Below are 24,913 nucleotides of genomic sequence, written 5' to 3'. Positions count from 1 at the left end.
ACTTTTCAAACAAAAAAAACAAAAACAAAAATAATATAAATAACTTGTGTAAATGTTAAAACTTTTCAAACAAAAATACAGAAAAATAATATAAATAACTTGTGTAAATGTTACAACTTTTCAAACAAAAAAAAAACAAAAAAAATAATATAAATAACTTGTGTAAATGTTAAAACTTTTCAAACAAAAATACAAAAAAATAATATAAATAACTTGTGTAAATATTAAAACTTTTCAAACGAAAAAAAATATATAAATAACTTGTGTAAATGTTTAAATTATCCAAACAAAAAAACATAATATAAATAACGTGTAAATGTTAAAACTTTTCAAACCAAAAAAAAAAGAAAAAAATAATATGAATAACTTGTGTAAATGTTAAAACTTTTCAAACAAAAAAAATTAATACAAGGAAATTGTGTAAATGTTAAAACTTTTCAAACAAAAAAAATAATATAAGGAAATTGTGTAAATGTTAAAACTTTTCAAACAAAAAATAATAATATTAGGAAATTGTGTAAATGTTAAAACTTTTAAAACAAATAAAAATAATATGAGTAAATTGTGTAAATGTTAAAACTTTTCAAACAAAAAAAAACAAAAAAAAATAATATAAATAACTTGTGTAAATGTTAAAACTTTTCAAACAAACAAAAAAAAAAAATAATATAAATAACTTGTGTAAATGTTAAAACTTTTCAAACAAAAGAAAACAATATAAATAACTTGTGTAAATGTTAAAAATTTTCAAACAAAAAAAATAATATAAATAACTTGTGTAAATGTTAAAACTTTTCAAACAAAAATACAAAAAAAATAATATAAAGAACTTGTGTAAATGTTAAAACTTTTCAAACAAAAAAAAAAACGAAACAAAAAAAAACGACCCAATGCATGAGCGCAAACGTTCAACTTGTAGGTTACAAGAACTCTTTAATCCATTTGTTCACAAAGATGTCATCAAAATTGCATAGTATTTTATTCTATTTTAACCAATTCGGAAAACCAGTAGACGTGCATGCATGGTTGCTGAAAGGAACGATTTTTTGCAAGCTTCACTGAAACACGGTATAAGTAATTAAACCCCTCTCCTCCCACAAGAAAGAAACAAAACTCTTTCAGGAAGAGATTCGGTGAAAGTTTATGTAATGCCCCTCCCCCTCCTGTGAATTCCACAATGTACAATTTTTTTTGTTTAATGTTTAACGTTAACCTCATTGATTACAAATGTAACAAGAGGCGTAGTATTAACTTTGACCTTGAATGGACTGGGTACAGAACCTAGGGTCATTCAGGTTGTCCCCATCCCTAAAAATAGAATTAGGAAAGGTTAGGAAGAAGAAGAAAAGAAAGGAAAGAAAAAGAGGTCTAAGAAATATACATCATATATCAAATCTAAGAAATATACATCATATATCAAATCTGTTGCCAAGGCCGCTGGAAAAATGGTGGGATCTTTCTATCGATCCAGTAGATATCTCACTGCTGATGCTATTCTCTATCTATATAAGAGCCAGGTACGTCCAAGGATGGAATACTGTTGCCACATCTGGGCAGGAGCTGCTAGAAAGGACTTGTCCTGCCTTGATAGAGTTCAAAATAGACTTCGTAGCCTCGTAGGAGATGTCCTTTTCTCCTCCTTGCAACCTCTATCTCACAGAAGAGATGTTGCGAGTTTGTCTCTAATGTATCGTTATTTTCATGGAAAGTGTTCAACTGAGCTTCAATCTATGGTCCCCCCTCGCCAAACTTTCACAAGAAACACTCGTCTAGCTGTAAACACTATCAATAATTTCCCCCACTCTTTATCTGTGCCTAAACCTAAACGTAGATTCCATGAACAAAGCTTCTTTCTTAGAACTGCACGCCTGTGGAATTGTCTTCCGTTTTCCTGCTTTCCGGCTGACTACAATATGGTTTTGTTCAAGTCTAAAGTAAATAAGTTCTTGATGAGCCGTTCCATATAAGTTATTAAATTTACCAAATTTTCATTACTAATGATTACTATATTGACCAACTTCTACTGTACACTCTTTAACCCTTATCCTTGAGTGGCCTCTGGGCCTTGATAATGTGGTGATGTCTTTGTAAAAAAAAAAAAAAAAAAAAAAAAATATACACTCCTTTATGAATATAAAGGCTGGGAGTAACAGCCTAACGAGAGTGAGAAAGAGTGAGCTAGTAGCTTCCACAGGCAGCCTTTCTCCCGGCGGATTTGTTCAAAGGGCTTCTTAAGAACTTTAACCTCAAACCATTATCACCAGAATCAACCTACTACCCAACTTGATCATCACTACTACTACGACGGATGGTAAAGTACTTTTGTTTATCATTTGACCAAACATCTAGAATATTATATTATATATTAAATTCCGAGAATAGATTATTGCTTTGCCTAGTTTTCCCCACTATAATTACCTTCCTCTTGTTACCATTTTTCCCTTTCATTTTACTATTGGGTTCTTCCCTTTTGTCCTGTTTAAATATTACTTTCATAAATATTTCTGTCAGTCTATCTTGTTTTGGTATGTTTTGTGTCTGTAATAAATTCCCTATTTTTATATAAAATACCTGCTTCTTGTATTTTAATCTCTCTCCCTCAAAACTTTTTTCCCTACTCTTCCTTATGATAGCAAATACTGTGTTACGGCGTTGTGATTAGCCACCGCACCCATAACAGTTGGGGGCTCGTGTCAGGGATTTGTGCAGATAATTTGGGAGGGCTCTCGCTCGCAAAAGTACTAGAAAAAAGAGAAATTAAATTATAATAACCATTTGACGTACTAAGTGGGCTCTTCTATTATCATGTCTTTTTCTGTAGAGAATTTTTTAAGTTTAGCCGACCTGGGCGAAAAATTCAGGAAACTACGAAAAGCAGAATTAGTAGAAATCGCGAATTTCTTCGAAATAGATACAGACCCGAATATGAAAAAGGTCGAAATAAAAAGTATCGTAGAAAAAATATTAATAGAAAACAACCTTCTAGAAACCGCTACCGTAAGCGAGGGAGACGGACAAAATAATACGCAACTCACCTTGGAACTAAAGAAATTAGAAATACAGGAGAGACAGCAGGAGAGACAAATACAGTTAGAACTAGAGAAGGAAAAACTAAAAATGCAAGAGAGAATAGAGCTGGAAAGACTTAAATTACAGGGAAATGGAAGTCAACAGTCTAATGCTTCATCGTTTCACGCAGCACAAAATGTTAGACTAGTGCCTAGTTTTTGTGAAAAAACAGTAGAAAAATATTTCCCTCATTTCGAAAAAATCGCAGCAAACTTAAATTGGCCGTATGCGTACTGGCCAACCTTATTACAAACCGTGCTAGTGGGAAGAGCCGCCGAGGTTTACTCTGCGCTTAGTCTAGAAGATGCCGCGGATTATAAAACAATAAAAAATGCCATATTAAATGCTTACGAGTTAGTACCCGAAACATATAGGCAGAAATTCCGGAAGTATAGGAAATTTGAGTGGCAGACTTATGTAGAATTTGCCAGAGAAAAAGAAGACCTCTTCGATAGATGGGTTAGAGCGAAAAACGTAAATAATGACTATGATAGCTTACGCCAACTTATTTTCATCGAAGAATTTAAACAATGCGCCCCACAAGAAATTCAAATACGAGTTGACGAAAGAGAAATTAAAACCGTTAAGGAGGCAGCTATAATGGCGGATACATATAATTTAACCCACAAGTGTTGGGAAAGAAATAAAATAACAAAAAACCAGTCAAACCTTCGTACAGAAGAGAAAATGTTAACCGAGCCGCGTGTTCCTAACGTATTTAATAAAAATTATAATCAAAGGGTCCCGCCCGCACCCGGGTGTTTTTCGTGAAAGATTTGCGAGGGGGGACCAGAGATTAGAGTTCAGACGAGCACCTGCCATGGAAATAACGATAAAACAAGGATAGGCTTGCAACGTCTCTTCTGTGGGAGAGAGGTTGCAGGGTAGAGAAAAGGGCATCCCCCACTAAGCCACGAAGTCTATTTGTCAAGGCAGGATATGCTGTTTTTAGCAGCTCCTGCCCAGATATGGCAACAGTATTCCATCCTTGGACGTATTTGGCTTTTATATAGATAGAGAATTGCATCAGTAGTTAGATATCTTCTGGAGCGGTAGAAGGATCCCACCATCTTTCCAGCAACCTTGGCAACAGACTTGATGTATGTGTTCCATTTCAGATCAGGAGTAAAGGTCAAACCCAGAAGCTTGTCAAAACACTGGGCCTCACCCAGACGAGAGCCATCCATCACAATTGATGCCAGATGGGGATCAGAGCGTTGATGATGTAAGGATAGGAGTTTGGTTTTAGATGCATTAAAGGTGACCAGCCACATCTTCCGCCACTGAACCACGCGCTCGAGATCAGAGAAGAGAGAATCAGAGAGAACTTTGTCATTTACAGCCTTTGATGTGTTGCCGTAGATGGTCATGTCATCAGCATAGATGTCAACGAATGATTTAAGTATGTGTTTAGGGAGGTCATTGATGTAGATCAGGAAGGGAGTTGGGCCCAGGATGGACCCCTGAGGGACTCCAGCATTTATATTGCAGGCCTCTGACCTGACGTTGACCACTACTCTTATGAGCCTATCGGAGAGAAATGATTTAATGATTGAGAAAACATTTCCAGTTATACCGTAGCTGGAAATCTTGTGAAGTAGACCCTTATGCCTAGTACCACCTGCGAGAAAATAGGCAGGCAAAACACTATTTCAACACTTTGAAATGATCTCTCAAAAAAAAAGTATGCAGCACACCTTTAGAAATGGCACTGCAGTAGTTTCTACAGGTTAATTGGATCACACCTAATCCTAACTTTCATAGTATCCTTAGTGAAAACTATGTTCCAGCAAAAGATAAGACTCATATTTGAAAAACTGTTACGAAAGCGAAACAAAATTGAGAAGAACCTTTATTGTGCTCAAGAAACTCTATGACCCAGAAAAAAAAAACGTTTTTCTGGGAACAGGACAGACAAATCAATTGGAAATATCGTGTATGTTATTCAAGTTCCTCATGCATAAAAGACATCTTAATCAGAGGAAAAAGTGTCTGTTGAATGATCTATGCACCTCATGAAGATGTCATTAAGATGATATATGATAGTTTTGACATCAAATCACCCCAAGCAACTCCAGAACAATGCTGATCAGGAAGGTAAAGCAAATTCATGGGTCCTTGAACTATCGATCCAAAAAGGAAAAGGTTTTAGTACCCTTTTTGGAGTAAAGGCTTGGTGTGTGTATGTGTGTGAGGTGGGGGGTGAACGAGACTTATCCATTCACTCATAATTGACTTTTCTAATCATTATAAAATCTGAGAGTTCATAGTCTTGTGGGGAAATATTATGACTTCACATGAGACCACAAACTCAACAGTTGAAAATACCCGCAACCTTCCTTTGTAATCACTTTTTTGTACCGTATATTTTTTCTATCTGTTGTGCACGTTTTTCTTTATGACCCTTTCCCAGAGTCACGATAGTTGTATATTTTTGTTGTTCTTTTTTTTTTCTGCATCAGTCACATAGTTGTATATTTTTGTTGTTCTTTTTTTTTTCTGCATCAGTCACATAGTTGTATATTTTTGTTGTTCTTTTTTTTTTCTGCATCAGTCACATAGTTTTCTGTACAAACCAGTCCTCTTCTTCCGTTTTTCCTTTTCATGTAGAATAGGTCAGCATCATCCTTTCGGTCTAGTGCATCGTGCATGATTATAAATTTTCTGGTCTTCTGTTTCAGATATTTCTGTTCTTTGATAAGCATTACTTGACTTCCTATTGCAAATGCTATTTTATCTGTTTTCTTTTTTTTTCCTGGGGCAAAAGTGTGTAAATCTGACTAGATTTGAAATTATTTCAAACTAGCAATATATCTTCAGATATGTATCTCACATTAATACTTATCTCATTATTAAGAAATTATTAATTCTGTTTTTCTTTTTTCTTTTTCAGTTTATGATGTCCCAACTGATGAGCTCAGTAAGTTTAACTTTCACTCTATGTCACCCTTCAGATTTTATTAAATTTGTCCTTTTTGGCTTGCTTTTTTAATGTTTTGCAAACTATTTTCCACTAAAGAACTAATTGGAAAGTGAAAAGCAACAATTGCATTCAAGATGTGAATTTCATGTTATAATAATTGAAACAGTTTCAATAAAGTACATTTTATGCAAAGTGTTCTAAATATGCGTATGCCAAATCGACTTTATTTTTCTGAAATGGCAATTCCAGTGAATTTAGCTGAAATATTATTTAAATATTTTTCTTAAAAAGTATACATTGACTGAATGGATATTTAATTTGTATAAAATATTTTAAAAACGTCTTTTAATAAATGATTCTGCTCTCATTCCATTTTAATTTTATTGATTCATTTAGTTCAATGTAATAGGTTTATCTTTTGGAATTTTTCAGATTCATAATTTGGATTATTCAGATTATTTAGACAGCTGTTCTCAACCAACCTTTAGGTACATATTGTTAAACTTTGGAATCTTTCTATTAAACATAGGATTCTGTACAGAATTTCTAATGCAATCCTTCATTTAACCCACAGGTGATTGAACTTTTAACTTCAAGAATAACACTTTATCCCTTGTGCTATGGGTTCATATGGACAATCCTAGGCTAAAACTTATTCTTGTTTTATTTGTTTGCTCTTGGGATGGGTTAGTATTACTACTTATGTATATATATAGTAATTGTAGTACCTATCAAAACTGGGTTTCTTAAAGGTTTTTTTTTAATCCTAACTGTTTAATTATTAGACTAAAAAGTATTATGAATAAACGAGTGCATTATTCATGTTTATGATGATGATCAATAACAGCTAGGAAATAACTAGAATGCTATAGCAAAAAAAAAAGGGGGGATAAAATTTGAAGTTTAAAAGACGACATAAAATATTGAAACTGAAGGCAAATTAGGCCACTGATCAAATAAAACTATTTTTTTTTTTTTCATTTAAATTGTTTAGCAGAGAGATGAAAAAATAAAATAGTTTGATTATCTAAAATATATAAAGAAACAAAGAAAAGCTCCATTTTTAATAGATAAAAAGAATGTCAAATATGATTAACTAAAGAAAAACAATTTTGACATGTATATATATATATTACTGGCAGATTTTACTATTCACTTTTTCTCTAGCTATAATTTTTCTGTTCCATAAGGATAGATTATTTCGCTTGTTTCTCCATATATTGTTGACTGGGTTCAAAAACAGCCTACAGAAAATGGACTGTGATTGAGGAAAGTATGATAGGTTATGGAAAGGAGGGGGTTGTAAAGAGATAGGTTTTGATACTCAAAAATTTTACCCTAAGCAAAATATGAAAGTAAAGATAATTTTTGCGAAAATATATTTTTTTATATCAACTTTGTTTCAATTCGTAGCCAAGAGTGACCAACAAAATGATGTTTCCTTACAAAGAGAAAATGTTATATATATATATATATATATATATATATATATATATATATATATATATATATATAACATTATTATATAATAATATAAATATACAAGAAATAAATGTTACCATAGTCAATAAAAGGTACTTTTATGGAAGAAAAGTTCATTGGTTTGTATTTTTAAGTAGTTTGTAAAAAAAAATTTTTTTTTAATTCACGAACCGGTTTTAAAAAAAAATCAAAATGGCAGCAACTTTGAAATGGAGAGCCCCGTTTTGAATTCGAAGGAGGGGCACCTGAGCATTCTGTGTTAACAATTTAAGAGAGTTCCGTCAATGTAAGGAATATTTATAAACATATTTTAATGTTTTCCGTTATTTTGTGCTTGAGGAATATTCGATTATGGCATGTGTTGTTTATATAAAAATTCATTTAAGTAGTTATTGCCTTAAATTTCATTTGCATTTCGGTTTGCTGAAATTTTTTCAAGTAAAGAGCATTAAAAACTATTTCAAAACAAAAAAAAACATGAACTGAACTTTTATTGACTATGATAACATTTATTTCTTTTATATTTATTTTTTCGGGTAGTCATTTGTTGGCTTTTCTGCTAAACACTCTTACTAAATAATATCGAAAAACAAAGAAACAAAAACAGTTTTGAAAAATAATGAAGCTTTACTTATTTAGTAAAATAATCTGAAACAGCAAAATGGGATATTAAAAAAGTAAACACATAATTACTTTAGTTTTTTAAAGCAAAGAATCGATATAAATATGAATAAGAAGAAAATGACACCCTTTTCAAGCAGAACAACTTTGTTTCAGTTTTACAGTATTGAACGGTGTAGTATTGCACCGTCGGATTCAGGGTTGTACTATTGTAATGTAAAGAACACGCAGAAAGAGTTGTAATCAACTGAATTCCTTTTAGTACACAGACAAAAAAAGCTTAAACAGATGTATAAATAAAAACAAAAAGGTTATGTAAATGTTTTTAAAAAGACACATAATCACGTGAGCAGGATTTTTTCCTTCTTTTTACACAATAACAAGTAACGTTCTTATTTTTTATTATTTATCTATTTATTTCCGAAAGAGTGCCATGTGCAAGTGGAGAAGGAAAAAAACAGTGTTATGCAAAATTTGTGTCGAGAATTGTCTAAAGTTCTGACTTTTTTTTTGGCTTTCACTTTAATAATAACGTGAATTTATGAGATGAATTTATTCGACACAATATGATTCAACTCAAAAAACTAAATAAAAGCTAACGTGAATTAAGATTAAAGTTAAGGTTATTATTTTATTATACCATATTTCTTCAAACTGAAACATAATTATCAAAGTATACTTACGCAAATAGATATGAAAAGTCTTTGTTAAAGTTTGTGCCATATTTCCATAGAGTACAGGCACGAACGTAGACCCCACAATTTTTATGAACCACCGTTCTGCCAGATCAAACATACCCACTCCTGATCCTCGATACATCTTCTATCATTATATGTAATCAGTTTCTTAAAATAGTCAACCATATAGGAGCCTATTCGTGACCAGACACACACACACACATACACACGTTCAGCTTTATATTATAGATTTAGATTTATTTTTCTACTGGTAGAGTATTGTTATGGGTGCGGTGGCTAATCACAACGCCGTAACACAGTATTTGCTATCATAAGGAAGAGTAGGGAAAAAGGTTTTGAGGGAGAGAGATAAAAATACAAGAAGCAGGTATTTTATATAAAAATAGGGAATTTATTACAGACACAAAACATACCAAAACAAGATAGACTGACAGAAATATTTATGAAAGTAATATTTAAACAGGACAAAAGGGAAGAACCCAATAGTAAAATGAAAGGGAAAAATGGTAACAAGAGGAAGGTAATTATAGTGGGGAAAACTAGGCAAAGCAATAATCTATTCTCGGAATTTAATATAAAATACAATATTCTAGACGTTTGGTCAAATGATAAACAAAAGTACTTTACCATCCGTCGTAGTAGTAGTGATGACCAAGTTGGGTAGTAGGTTGATTCTGGTGATAATGGTTTGAGGTTAAAGTTCTTAAGAAGCCCTTTGAACAAATCCGCCGGGAGAAAGGCTGCCTGTGGAAGCTACTAGCTCACTCTTTCTCACTCTCGTTAGGCTGTTACTCCCAGCCTTTTATATTCATAAAGGAGTGTATATTTCTTAGACCTCTTTTTCTTTCCTTTCTTCTTCTTCCTAACCTTTCCTAATTCTATTTTTAGGGATGGGGACAACCTGAATGACCCTAGGTTCTGTACCCAGTCCATTCAAGGTCAAAGTTAATACTACGCCTCTTGTTACAGTATTATAGATATGTTGTTCAGTCGGTTCATAATAGAAAATATTAAACTTGAAAGGGAACATTAAAGATGTCGGAACATTTATTTCTTATTGTTATTTTACATCCTGTTAATTTTGAATGAGTTTTAAAGAGTTCAAAAACTCTGACATAAGGACATTGGGTGTTAGATACCGATTCCAAATCTCTTAGATCAACCATATAACTGTGATGCTGCAACACACACAACTTTTTTGTGTATATAAAGATATATTTATTTTATTTCATTTATTTATTTATAATTGTGTTCTAAGCTACTATTTATAATTAATGATTCTCATAGGTCTACATACAGATGTACAAAATAATCAGAAAATTATTTAAAAAATGGGGTCACATATCCCAATTGAGAGTAAATTGACTAAGAAAAAACTTGAAATTACAAATATGACCTTAAGCAGTGGTATGTTGAAACCACTGTAAATGATAATTTCATAGAAAACAGCAGTTTGTGCTACCATAGCACATGTGAAATTCACATTTGATCTTAGAGAAGACACGTTAAATGAAGAAAAAGTCAAATTAGGAGGCCATTGTCACCTAACATTTATGCTTCTGATTTGAGACATTTTACTATTCACTTTTTCTCTAGCTATAATTTTTCTGTTCCATAAGGATCTGTGATTTCGCTTTTTTCTCCATATCTATTCAACTGTACCTGACTTATCTTATCAATATCTGGAGACAATAACTAGACATTCTTTCTGTAATATATATCAGATCCCATCAAAAAATATGTAGTTTCTACGCAGAAGGTCAATATCTTTATTATATTGTCAATTGGGATGCAAATACATTCCTTCAGTGAAGTATCTGAAGTTAACTTATCCTGTATCACAGCAAAAATCTCTGTAAACAGACTCATTAATTTTAGGCATTACCATCTGGTTTTTTTTTTCCAAAATTCATACTAGAATTGGCCACAGACATGTGGCATTGTGGATAAAGTATTTGGTAAAATTTAGATGCGATACTCTTCTGGCGGTTGAAGGTTCAATCCTCAGTGCAATACAATTGCAAAGTACTTAGGACTTCTACCCGGTCATGGCAGAAATGAGTTAAAATATTGGTTTGATGATTTACTTCCTTTCATTATACTTTTTTTGATCAACTTTTTTAGAAAAAGTAATAATTTGTTGCAAAGCTTCACTTCCAATATGAGTGGCTGAAGAAACACAGATTGCGATAAGGAAAGAGTAAGAGTATGGTCAACGTGTCGCACAGTGCATTGTGCGAGAGACTGAGGTGTTGAACTGTCAACGGCAACAGAGGCCGGATGTATTCGTTGATGGGTCACAGGCTAAAATCTTTGCCATCCAGGTGCAGCGGAAGCCGCGACAGATTTATATAAACAAAGCAGGTAGCTTGTGAAGCAGAGTCAGCAGAAGAACAGAGACGAGTAGACACAGGCACCTGGCTTGTGTAGGGAACCGCTTACTGTCCACTGACACCATCACCCCTCCCCTCTATCCTACGTTGCACCATTAAATTTAGCATTGTGAAAAAGAAATAAAGGCATTTATTTTTTCTACAAGTTGTTAGCGTCTGTTTTAACCAGAGAGCGCTGCGAAACGCATCAATTGGTGCCGTTTTTGACCAGCTATTCTATCAAAGAATAAGAGAATGTGGGCAAACGGATCACAACTATAAGAGGTGTCCTAACGGAAAAAAACACTCAAAAAACAAACAAACAAAGAACAAGAGACTCAGAACTGATTAAAAAAAAATAAAGTAGAAATTTAAAAACAAGCGTTCCGTGCATGGCAGAAGAAGAATACACCAATAAAGCAATAAGGTAGGTGGCATTTAGTTCCATTCGTGTTCTGCTCAAAAAAAAAAAAACCCAAAAAAACAGATATATTTGCTCAGAATTTTTCTTCTTTTGATAAGCTTATATATTTTTTCTCTTTCTTTTGTGTTTCGTAACAATAACAAAAGAAATTGTGATTTTGAGTTTATATTGTAAATTACGATTTTGTTCATTCGTCTTGAAGATTAATAAAAATAGAGTCGCAGTTGATTTCAAGCTTCGTTCAGGGACTGGCCACAGAATTAAAATGGGTGGTCAAGTCTGTTACCAATTCCATAAAAGGGGAGGCACTTTTGAGAAGAATAGTGTCATTGGAAAACAGAGATGATGGTGGTTTTAGAAGGTGGGTGAAGGACATAGAACGGTATTTTAGGGTGACCGGGGCAGTGGACAGGGAAAAATGCCACATAGCTCTCTTGACTACAAAGGGCCCGGTTAGACGATTCGTTAACCGACTCATGCTGAATAATGAAAACCTAGCATGGGCGGAGTTGAAGAGGTCCCTAGAGGACTATTATGGGATTGTCCCAAACCCTAACAGGCATATAATCAAATTAGCAAACATAAGACAGGGTAGGCTAGGAGGGATACAAGACTATATGCAAAGGATAGTTGGATTAGCAGAATGGGCGTATAGTGGGATAGACCAAGGTAGTGAACTAGTTAGAAAACAGGTACTTGTATTTTTTGTAGAGGCTCTCAGGGATAGGGAAGTAAAAATGGCTGTGATGAGAGACGAACCACAGCATCTTCAAGCGGCTTATCAAAAAGCCTTAGCTGAAGTAAAATGGAAGATCCGGCTCAACGCAAGCCAGGAGTATGAGGACGAGCCCATGGAGGTTTGTCACACGAGACGGCAGATTCCAGCTCACGCTATGGGTCCAGGCAGTCCCCTAAAATATGGAGACCAACGTAACAGAGGGGACCAAGTAAAAAGTAGGGGTCTGATATATAAAACTAGGAAGAAAGAGGAAGGCATGCAGATCATTAGCTGCTACTGCTGTGTCGAAGTTGGTCACATAGCAAGATTTTGGTGCAGGCGCATTCATGGAAACGGAGGCGCTCCGTTCGTGCAACGCCCAACGAGCAGAACAAGAACATACCGACGCACATAGTTGGTAATATGGGTGCATCAAATTCCGTTTTGATTAGAATAGAAGGAAAAAATTATAGAGCCCTAGTAGATATGGGAGCAGAAGTGTCAGTGATACACAGCAGTGTTTTTAAGGCACATAGGCAGGGACCCGAACTATGCGATAAAAAGGTTAGTCTTAGAACAGCAAATGGGTCCCCATTAATTGTAGAAGGGATCGCTCAATTAAGAGTAGGGATAGGGAGTCAATCTAACCACCAGGAATTCTTTGTCGCGGAAAATCTGAACAGAAGTGTAATACTAGGACGCGATTGGCTTCAGAAAACTAGGGTTAGAATGTACTTCGATTTGGGAGCGATAAGAATAGGTGACAAGTATATAGCTCTGCAGGATGATGCTCGTATTTCATCAATAGTTAGGTTAAAGCATAAAGTTATATTAAAACCTCAGCATCTGCATACATGTATGGCTCATGCAGGTTTTAAACATGGGAAAGGTTCGGAATATGAGGTAGAAAAAATAAGTAGTGGTTTTGTTAGCAACCTTAGCGGTATATCAGTAGTTTATGTGGTAGTGAAAGTGGACGGGTCTGGTAGGTTCTCGTTATTGATACTGTCACCCTAAAAAGAGGCTGCAAAATAGCCACGTGTAACATTACAGAAATTACCATGCCGAAGGAAAATGGAAGCACAGCTTCAGAAAATAATCTGAAGGGAATAAAAGTACCTGAAGAGTTTAAGTCGGAAGTCGATAGGGTGCTGAAGCGGAATAAAGATTTATTCGTTACGGACGATAAAGACTTGGGCAAAACAGATACCGTGGAGATGTGTATCGAGACCGGTACACAGAAGCCCATACGTAAATGTCCGTACCGAACACCACTAAAGCAAAGGAAAATGGTAGATGCGGCATTAGACGAGATGATGCAGGCTGGAGTAATTGGAAAGGTCGAATAGCCCGTTGAGCTTCCTAATAGTGTTAGTCGAAAAGAAAGATGGTACCAAAAGATTTTGTGTAGATTTTAGGGCTTTAAATAAAGTTACGAAGAAGTATGCCAGAGCGTTACCGGTCATCGACGATATATTAGCCTCGCTTGGATCGGCAAAATACTTCTCAAAATTGGATCTGAAGTCGGGCTACTGGCAGGTTAAACTGAATAGGAATGATGAGAAAACTGCATTCGCCTGCCACCGGGGTTTATTTCACTTTAACGTGATGCTGTTCGGACTGGCGAACATCCCCAGAGTCTTCCGAGAATTGATGTCCATAGTTCTACAGGGACAGGAAGACTATGCATTACCGTATCTGCATGATATCCTAATATTCTCGGATACGATGGAAAGCCATTTAGATCACATAGATAAGGTATTAGCCAGTTTATGTAAGCACAACCTCAGGTTGAAAGCAACAAAGTGCGAGTTTTTCAGGAGGGAAGTACAGTATTTGGGGTTCAAAATAGGGGAACGGTGTATACAGTTACAGCCAGACATGGACAAGGTGAAATCGATCAAATCGATTTTAACCCCAACCACTGAGACAAGTCAGGGCTTTCATTGGTATGACGTTGTATTATCTGCGATTTATAAGGAACTAGCGGGGGTACCCGGCGTTGCCCGGGTGTTTGTGGGTGTGTTTGGTGTTAAATAAAAAAGTAACCGGAGGGGGGGGGGTAGGATCCAACCCGAGCCCTGAGACGAAGTTTGAAGATAAAATCGGCCAGCCAGAATGAGTTACTAAAAGATATTTGAATTTATTTAAGTAAGAACCAAATTGACAGGTGCGCGCCCGGAAGTCGTCAAGCGTTACGACGACGACATCAATGACCAGGTTTGTTTGTTATAAGCGAAGTAAAAAAAGAAAACAACGTTTTAATTAAGCAGAAGGGGGGGGTAATCAAAACATCGAAAAAAAAACACAAAAAAAACTAACATAAGGCAAACGAATGATGAAAACAGAAAAACGAACACGTGAAAAATGGCTTAAATAAGCCTGTTTCGATATTAAAATTTAAAAAATCGGTGGGTACCCGGGTGTTTTTGGGTGTGTGGTCGGGGGTGGATAAGCGAAGTAAAAAAAAAAAAACAGAAAAACGAACATTATGTGAAAAATGGCCTAAATAACAGTGGTTCAATATTTAAATTTATAAAATCGAAAAAAAAAGACATCTCACACCACGATTCAGACCCAAAACGTTTAGATAATGAACCAACGCGCTAATCAACTGACCTAACACGATGCACATGAAATTTGTTCAGTTTTTCAACTATTTAAAATAAATCAGGTCATGACGTCATCTGACGCATGCGTAGAACCACTCGTTGTCATGAGAAGACCATTTTTTATCTCCCCATCGAAAATTGTCAATATAAAATATATATATATTGAAAATATATATAGATTTTTCCGAGATCGCTGAGCCACTGGTTCGTCTAATGAGGAAGCATGCGAGGTTCCAGTGGGACGACGCGTGTCAGTCTGCCTTTGATAGTCTAAAAACAAAGCTCGCAGATATGGTTATACTGGCCTATCCCGATCCTGAGAAGAGCTACCGGTTGTACACGGATGCCTCCGATTACACAATTGGGGCATGTCTGTCGCAAATGATCTACGATCAGAGCGAGGGTAAAGAGGTTGAAAAACCAATTTACTTCTTATCCCATAAACTTAGCGATACACAGACAAGATGGTTGACTATAGAAAAAGAGGCATACGCAATACACTATGCTCTTAATAAACTGAATCATTATTTGCATAGTGCTGAGTTCACCATCTTTACTGATCATAAACCCCTGGAATACCTATTAAACTCGCCTATACAAAATAGAAAAATACAAACATGGGCTTTGAGTATGGCTGGCTATAACTGCACCATACGGTACTTGAAGGGGAAGGATAATGTATGTGCCGATCTCTTGTCACATGCAGTAAATTCAAGCCGAGACAACGACGATCCCCGGTAGAAATAGATAGTAGGAATTATACAATAAGTGCGATAAACTCAAATCGTTTTGAGCCAAAAGGGTTTGCGTCATAAAAAGACAGAGGGCTCAGCAGAATCGCACGAATGTCCTAAATTATTGGGTTTAGATGTAGTCAGGGAACAAGAAGTAGATAAGGAAATTAGAGATTTAAAGATGCGGATGAAACCATCAACTTCAGTACCATGACAATAATGGTCACATGGGCGTAGAGAAGACATTCCACGCCATTAAAAACAAATATTTCTGGCCGTGTTTATTTAAAGAAGTGAATTAATTTAAACGTGAAAAAAAAATCAATTAGGACGCTGAAAACGTATGCAGTAAAACAATATGTTTTATTGTCGCGTTGATTATTTATTTGTAACGCAAATTAAAAAAAACATATTTTCGGGGTTATTTATTTATGTTGGTAGCATAGAAGAAAATGTATGAATGTATTGAAAGGTTATTAGAAACTAGAGAATGAATTTAAAAAAATTAATGTGGTGGGTTAATCGCCATTGTAAAATGCTCTTATGGTTGTCAACTCGTTATAGTAGATTTATTTGTAATAAAATTGCATTAAAATAACTTAAACATAATACGGAAATGAGCGATATGCAGAAAGTATTAACAATTGTTTATTTTGATAATTTAAATGCGAAAAAAAAAAATTGGGACGCTGAAAACATACCAGTAAAACAGTACGTTTTATTGTCGCATTGATTATTTATTTATGTATGCATGCGCAACTGGAAGTCATAAACCAGATGTTGGGTTACAACACCCGTTAAAGGTCATTGAGTTTTATAATTATATAGATTTTGCAAACCTTTTTACCTCTGATGAGAAGAATTGCATTTTTTTGAAACTTCACGAAATAAGGTCTTTCAAGTTTATTTGTACTCCTTGTCGGATAATTAAAAATCTGTAAACCTCTTTTTAATGTCTTTTTGAAAATTTGAATAATAATATTTGTCTATTATACACACACACACACACACACACATATGATGATTGCTATTTCTCGACAGAAGTTTGCCATCTCTCCAGTACATGTAGGTGACTTTTTAATCCAGCTTTAGTCCTACATGAAAGTACATATTTGTGACATAAAAACTTTCCTTCTTGTAAAGGTGAACGCATGATAATATGGTGAATCATCGAATGTTGTATGAAGTCACTTTTTGATTTGCAGATTAGACCACAAATACGACAACTTAGCGTTGCCGAATGTGCTGCAAAAGCCTCCTCATAAAACTGTCGCTCCTGTCTTTGATTGTGTGATTTCAGATGATTTATAAAACCAGATTTTGATGAAAGGTATCTGTTACATACAGTGCACTTCAGTTTGTGTTGTAATTTCTCCTCTGGCATTATATTTTCGTCCTGGCTTTTTAAAACACGTTTTACACAGTAAGGTTTACACACTGCTCTTCAAAAATCGTACAATTTTCTCTGATGGTTTTTCTTCACAGTGATCGATCTTTTGCTTGGGCTTCCCAGTTATGTACATCCATCTCAAGTATTTTCAAGTTGTTTTTCAGAGAATCCTTAAACCTTTTATTTTTTGTTTATGTTGTGATCTTTTAGCCCTATGTATCTCTCCATAAAACAGTTGTTTAGGAAATCTTTTGTCCTCCATCCTAACCAACTGTCCTATCCAGCATATCTGATTTTGAATGATTTTCATTTCTATACTAGTACTGTTTGATCGTTTAGAGTCCTCCAGTTAATATTAAGTATTCTCCAAATACAACTTTGATGAAACTTTTCCAATAACTTAAGATGCCTTCTATATGTTGTCCAAGTCTCTAACTTATATAGCAGTGTAGTGATAATGCATGCTTCGTAAACACTTAGCTTTGTTTTTGATGTGATTGTGATTCCCTGATCTTACCACACATTTCTCCAGTTTGCCAAAAACAGAACTGGCTTTGGCTATTTTGTGATTTATCTCAGCATCAAGAGTACATCCTACCCAAATATACAAAATTGTCCGTGACATTTAACTTCTTACCATCAACCAAGATGTTTTGTTCAACATATGGCATTCCTGTAGGAGGGGAATACATATGTTTCCTTGAGGCTGATGGTAAGTCCAAAAGCTTTACAAACCGCTGATAACTTGTCCACAATCATCTATATGTCTGTTTCTGAGTGTGAAACATATGCATCATCTGCATATAAAAGTTCAATAACAAGGTTCTGAAAAGTTTTCGACTTTGTGTTGAGCCGGCTAAGGTTAAAAAGTTTACCTGATGTATGAAACTGAACCTTCACCCCAATATTGTAATTGTTAAAAGTATGCACCAGTATCACAGCAAAATATATGAAAAATAATGTAGGAGCAAGTATATTACCTTGTTTCACACTGTTTCAACTGATATTGGATCCATTAAAGTTCACTCGGGCTTTCATATTATGGTGTAGCTGCTGAAGCAACTCCACAAAATTGGTAGGACAGCCTAGTTTCCTAAGAATCTTTCAGATTGCATTGCGATTGATAGTATTAAAAGCAGGGTTGCGGAGTCGGATGGTAAAAGTCTGACTTTGACTCCTAGAATTTCTAAGATGTCGATTCCGACTCCGACTCCCAACTCTTTGACCTTTATGTGAAAATATATTCTGCAGATCCATATACCAGCCTCCGACACCTATTCAGCAAGCATTTTATAATCACATTTCATGTATATCATCTTTTTACGTTTAATCTAATAATTTAATTAATGTATATCATTTTTTTACGTTTAATCTAATAATTTAAATAAAATTAACTCATTTTCTCTTGTGTGAGTTTGACCGGAATAGGATTAAAAATCATGACATTACATTCAAATGTAATTTCCCCAAACTTCAGCACAGGATCTGAGGTGTGTTATAGACCTACTACTCTTATACTTCCTTAATATTCCTACATTTCTATATTTTTTCCGGTGAGAGTTCACTGCCACAATCGGTTAGAATCAATGGAAGTGGTAAAATCTTTTTTCTCTATTCGATTCATACTTCGTCCACGACCACTTATCACCACTGCGTATACATCCACAGGGGAATATACGAGGAAGACCGGTTTCAGTTCTTAGTTGCTTAAAAAATATGGATTGGCATTTTTCCGTCGGGTGAAAGGCGATTTTACATTCCAGTTATTCTGTGGGTTACTTGTGCTATTTTATAAATTTTTTTTTTTTCTTCCCTTTACATTTTTTCTCTTTTTGTAGGGGGGTGGGGGTTGCGATTCGAAGGATTACTTAAACAAAATGAACTAACATTGGATTCCAGTTTATACAAGAAACTGTAACAGTCAGCTGCTAGCATTCTCTGAATCTTGCACCGATTAGTCGCTTTCCTATTTTATTTACTGTCTTTATACTTCTATTATGTTTGCACTGATTTCATGCGTGATAATGCGTAATTGTTTTTAAATAAATGTTATCAAAGCCAAGATAAGTTACTTTTCTACCTAACTGGATATGTTTTTAGTGTTTTTATTTAATGTAACATATTTATTCAGCTCGAAAAACATACAATGTTTATCGATGTATTGGAAAATTAAGAATGGCGACCTACTCTCTTTTTAACAGTATTTTGCATATTTTTTTATTTTCAACTCCTTTTCCCAAACTTACCATGTTGGCTTTGATAACATTTATTTAAAAACAATTTGCGCTTGAGCCATTTTTTTTTTTTTTTTTTCAGAAATTTTCAGCACATCAGGGATTTTCGGGTGTGCTGAAAACGAATATCACATTTTCACGATATTGCAAACATACTTTTCTGCATGTTTCATCCAGTAATATACGCTTTTCGGAAACTTAAATTTTAAATCATACACTTTTCGGAAACTTAAATTTATATCATACACTTTTCCGAAACTTCTTCTAAATTTATATCCATCGATTCCTGAAACTGTATTTTTCTGAAACCTAACGACTTCCAATTTCTGAGAAAAAAAAAAAAAATGACTCAAGCGCAAATTGTTTTTAAATAAATGTTATCAAAGCCAAGATAAGTTACTTTTCTACCTAACTGGATATGTTTTTAGTGTTTTTATTTAATGTAACATGTTTATTCAGCTCGAAAAACATACAATGTTTATCGATGTATTGGAAAATTAAGAATGGCGACCTACTCTCTCTTTAACACGGTAAGTTTGGGAAAAGGAGTTGAAAATAAAAAAATATGCAAAATACTGTTAAAAACCCACTGAATACATGTCAACCTATGTCACGGAAACATATATTGAGCGAGTTTTTAACCGTATTTTGTCTAGTTTTTTATTTATAATTCCTTTTCCCAAACTTACCGTGTCAAATCGTATTTCCAAGTTTAATTAAAGTTTTATGGTGTGTTTTTTTTATTCAATTGTAAGGTTAAAGCATAGGATAGGTACAAAACACCCTCCCCTCCCCATGTTAAGAATGGCTTTTTAAATAATAACGTTATTATTTACATCCAGGTCACTCTCTGCACTAGTACCAAAACTTCTTAAAAATGTAAACTTAAAAAAATATTTACCGTTTTGACCACTTTATATGTTATCCCCCCCCCCCGAGAAAAGTATTTGTGTGCAATAAATATCTAAATTAAATGTAATGTTTACAAATACTTTCATTATGAGGACGGGACTTCTAAAAAATGTAAAAAAAAAATGGAAACGCAAAATGTCCGCAGAGACATGTAAACGCAAAATGTCCGCAGAGACATATGTCCGCAGAGACACGTGCTGAAAACGAGGCAAGCTCCTCCCCCAAAAATATGCGCGAACTATAATTTGAAAACGAGGCTTCTCTCTTCGAAGAAGAAGGGGGGTAGTAATTTTGGCCATCTTGAATTCTTACGACTCGTAAAAAGTTAATATTTGGTATGAAATAAAGAGCATTTAAAACTACTTAAAAACACTAATAAATGATTCAGGTAGGTTGCAAAGTAACTTTTATAGCTGCTGTTAATATTTCTTTGTTGTATATTTTATTTTTTGACCACTTTTTCGAATCTATGTGTACAGTAATACAAACCCAGGCCTACTTCACAAGATCTCCAGCTGCGGTAAAGCTGGAAATGTCTTTTCAATTATTAAGTCATTTCCTCTGATAGGTTTATAAGACCATCAACTCCCTGTATTTCCTCCTATAACAGACAACATGCTATGGAACATACGAATATCTGTGCGTGAGGTCGCCAAGCTAATCAAGAACCTTGATTCCAGTAAAGCAACTGGCTCTGATGGCATTTCAGTTATAGTGCTGAAAAAGAACTTGACCCCATACTTACAAAACTGTTTAAGCGTTGCCTTAAGGAGAAGTGCTTTCCAACACCCTGGAAAACCTCATCAGTATGCCCTGTATTTAAGAACTCAGGTGATAAGTCATCTCCATCTCAGTACAGACCAATAAGTCTCCTGTGTGTCATGAGTAAGTTGCTGGAATCCATATTAAATAGAGAAATAGTCAACCACCTCAGCAGAAATAACCTTCTTAGTGACGCGCAATATGGTTTCCGTTCTACAAGATATACCGCAGATGTGCTAACGGTTATATCTCATAGGATTAGTGAATCTCTTGACAAAGTCTTCCTTTCCGGGGCAATTGCTCGACATATCAAAGGACTTTGATAAAGTATGGCATAAGGGCCTACTTAACAAGATTTCCAGCTACGGTATTATTGGAAATGTTTTCTCAATCATTAAATCATTTATCTCTGATAGGTTCATAAGAGTAGTGGTTGATGGGCAGAAATCAGAGGCCCACAGTATTAATGCTGGAGTCCCCCAGGGGTCCATCCTGGGCCCAACTCTCTTCCTGATCTACATCAATGATCTCCCAAAACACATACTTAAATCATTCGTTGACATCTATGCTGATGATACTACCATCTATGGCAACACATCAAAGGCCGTAAATGGCCAAGTTCTCTCGGATTTTCTCTCCTCTGATTCTGAGTATGTGGTGCAATGGGGGAGGAAGTGGCTGATTAATTTTAATCATCTAAGACCAAACTTCTATCTTTCCATCATCAACGCTCTGATCCCCATCTGGCATCAATTGAAATGTATGGCTCTCGTCTTGGGGAAGCTCCATGTTTTAACAAGCTTCTGGGTTTGACATTTACTCCTGATCTGAAATGGAACACGTACATCAAAATGGTGGGATCCTTCTACCGCTCCAGTAGATATCTCACTACTGTTGCAATTCTCTACGTATATAAAAGCCAATGTCCAACGATGGAGTACTGTTGCCACATATGGACAGGAGTTGCTAGAAAGACCTTATCCTACCTCGACAAAGTTTAAAATAGACTTTGTAGCCTAGTAGGGGAAGCCCTTTTCTCTTCCCTGCAACCTCTTTTCCACAGAAGAGATGTTGCGAACCTGTCTCTGCTTTATCATTATTTTCATGGTAAGTGCTCGACTGAGAACTAATTTATAGTCCCCCCTCGCCAAACTTTCATGAAAAACATTCGTCTAGCTGAAAACGCTATCAATAATTTCCTCCACTCTTTATCTATGCCTAAACCTAAATGTAGATTCCATGAACAAAGCTTCTTTCTAAGAACTGCACACCTGTAGAACTCTCTTTCATTTGTCTGCTTTCCAGCTGAGTACAATTTGGTCATCTTCAAGTCCAATAAAAACAAATTCTTGATGAGCCGTCTCCTTAATGAATCCAATTTACCAAATTTCCACTACTAACGATTACTACGATATTGTCCTATTGACTACTGAACACTCACTAATCCTTATCCTCGAGTGGCCTCCAGGCCTAGATAAGTGGTAGCTCCTATGTTAAAAAAAAAAGAAAAAGCTATAAAGGGCTACAGTAGTAGCATGGGTTGCTTCTTATTGATTTATGCCCCTTTTTTTCTTTTTTTTTTTTTTTTGGCTAAGATTGTAATTCTGGATCGATCGTGGACTAATCCAATTACCAAATTCCATTTGATTCAGGAACTGGATAACTTTCAGATTACAATCTGATTGTTATCCAATGTAATCCACTGTGATCCCACTTGTAGTAAAATGACTTACCTCTCTCCAGCTGTGAACTGGAAAAAAAGTGTAACAGGGAAAGATGGTGTCTTTTATCAGTTTTTGCCAACAGGAAAGTCTTGTGAAGTCACGAGATTTCACATGTTACACATACAAATTAACATGCTAGCTTGCATAAAAAGCATCTGCTTTTTTGTCTGGAACCATAATCGGATTGTAACTCGGTAGGAAAGGTAGCACAAATCCCTGATCTAAAAACTTCACCACTCAAAAACAGAATTTTCATTGATCCTGTGTGACGTCACAACCAAAACGAAAACAGCTGTCCAGACAGGATTTGCAGTGATCTGATAGACCAAAATTTCTTGATGAAGTAGAAGCATTACATTACAGTACAAAATATGATATATCTTCAAAAATTAAAGCAAAACAATACAAAAACTGCTAAATTGTGCAACTGATAAAACCAAACAGGAAAACCATGTAAAAAAATAAATTTCTTGGAATCGGAGTCAGATAAAAAATTCTGACACCGACTCCAGCTAAAACCTTCAACTCCCTCTGACTTTGATTCCGCAACTCTGATCAAAAGCTTTTGTCAAATCAACAAAAACTTGATCCAAAGACACTTGCTGCTCCATACATTTTTCCATTACCTGTTGTGCAGAGAATATCATGTCCATTGTGCCGCAGCCAAATCTAAAACCACATTGATTCTCTGGGATGGTAGAGGGACAAATCCATTTCAGCAAACGATTTAACAATATGAATTTAGGCAAGCTTATTCTACTGCAGATATCCTAACTGTAATCTTTGAACGTATATACTATGCACTACATAAAGCAGGAGAAGGTAGGACAGTAGATATATCTAAAGCTTTTGGTAGTGTATAACACAAGATGGTTAGGTGTCTGGGTTTTTTTCCCTTTCGTTTACACCTTCGCATCAATGCTTAGGCCTACCTTCCTACTAAAACTTTGTTTTTCTTTTACACCTCCAAAAACCCGGTCAACGTTTTTTTTAAACAGAGTTGTTTTGATCTACCCCCCCCCCCCGACACACACACCTCCAAACACCCGGTCAACGTCGAGTACCTCTGCTAGTATTTAATAAGTGTGGAGTTGAGTACAATAGTAAATTAATAGCAAATAATTTGGAGTTGACATTATTAGTGAATTAATAGTAATTAAGTTTGGATTTTGTGAATTTATCTATTAAAGTAATATTGTCTCTGTGTGTGCGTGTGCACATTTCCCTAGCATACTACTCTGTCAATTTTTAATCTACAGACTTGAGATTTTACAAAAGGGTTGTTGAGATTTGGGAAAATCTTTTTAATCGGATTTTGGCCAGAAATGTTGTTATTAAGGGGTTAAAGTTCAACGATTTGAGCTTTGAAAACTTTACCAAACTCCTTCGCCAATTTTTGGTCCAAACACTAGAAATTTTAAATATAGGTTACGTGTACATGAGTACAAACTTCTTAATATATATATATATATATATATACAAATGCATACAAAGTTATTAAGAGTGCATAGGGCCCAGGCAAAGCCAGGCTGAACTGCTAGTCTTAAATAAAAGAATCCAGGTTGTCCTGGATGGTCGTATATCAAAGCAATAATATAAATGCGGGTGTACCTCAGAGGGTGATAAAATTATTTCTGAAATGGGTATATTTGCTGATGACAGCATGGTCTATGGCAGGTATGAGGGGAAAGCGAATGAACACATATCTAAGGCAATAGCAAAAATCCTAGCGGAAGACCACCAGTCTCTAGTGGAATGGGGACAAAAAGTGGATGGTAATATTCAATGCTGCCAAGACTAAGCTTCTTTCCTTTAATAATTACAAGAAACCTTCTCAACCACCAATAGCAATGGCTAATGATACATTATCTAAAACATGAGTTGGAACAGATACATTGAGGGCATTGCCACGGCTGCTGTGAGGGAGATGGGTCCTCTTTACTGTGCTAGAAAATTACGCCTGAAAGTATCCTGTACATCTACAAGACCATGTATGAAGTATTGTTGTCACATTTGGGCTGGTGCATCTGCTACTAGTCTCACTCCTAGACAAGGTTCAAAAGAGAGTCGCCACCCTAATAGGTCCTGAACTGTCAGCTAGGTTTCAGCCTCTCCCCCATCAACAAAATGTTGCACCCCTCTACCTGTTTTACAAGTATTTTAATGTTATATGCTCCAACGAACTACAAGCCCTTGTGCCTTCTCAACGTAAATACCTCTGACAAACCCGACAAGCAG

The 24,913-nt window shown here is 35.2% G+C and overlaps 1 protein-coding gene across 3 annotated transcripts in view; it reads left to right on the top strand.

Moving 5' to 3' along the window:
• The window catches only part of LOC145260565 (embryonic polarity protein dorsal-like), a 753,749-nt gene that overhangs the window by 202,893 nt on the left and 525,943 nt on the right, over positions 1-24,913 (top strand). For all 3 annotated transcript variants that reach the window (XM_080118822.1, XM_080118821.1, XM_080118820.1), the window contains one exon: positions 5,963-5,989. In XM_080118822.1, the coding sequence (XP_079974948.1) occupies positions 5,963-5,989 (27 nt within the window). The remainder of the gene's footprint in view (positions 1-5,962; positions 5,990-24,913) is intronic.

The sequence above is a fragment of the Euprymna scolopes genome, chromosome 36 (genome assembly GCF_053919585.1).
Source record: "Euprymna scolopes isolate OS-2025 chromosome 36, ASM5391958v1, whole genome shotgun sequence".
In the NCBI taxonomy this organism is placed as follows: domain Eukaryota; kingdom Metazoa; phylum Mollusca; class Cephalopoda; order Sepiida; family Sepiolidae; genus Euprymna; species Euprymna scolopes.
Note: the sequence above shows the minus strand (reverse complement) of the source record. Positions and strands in the feature narration are given on the sequence as shown.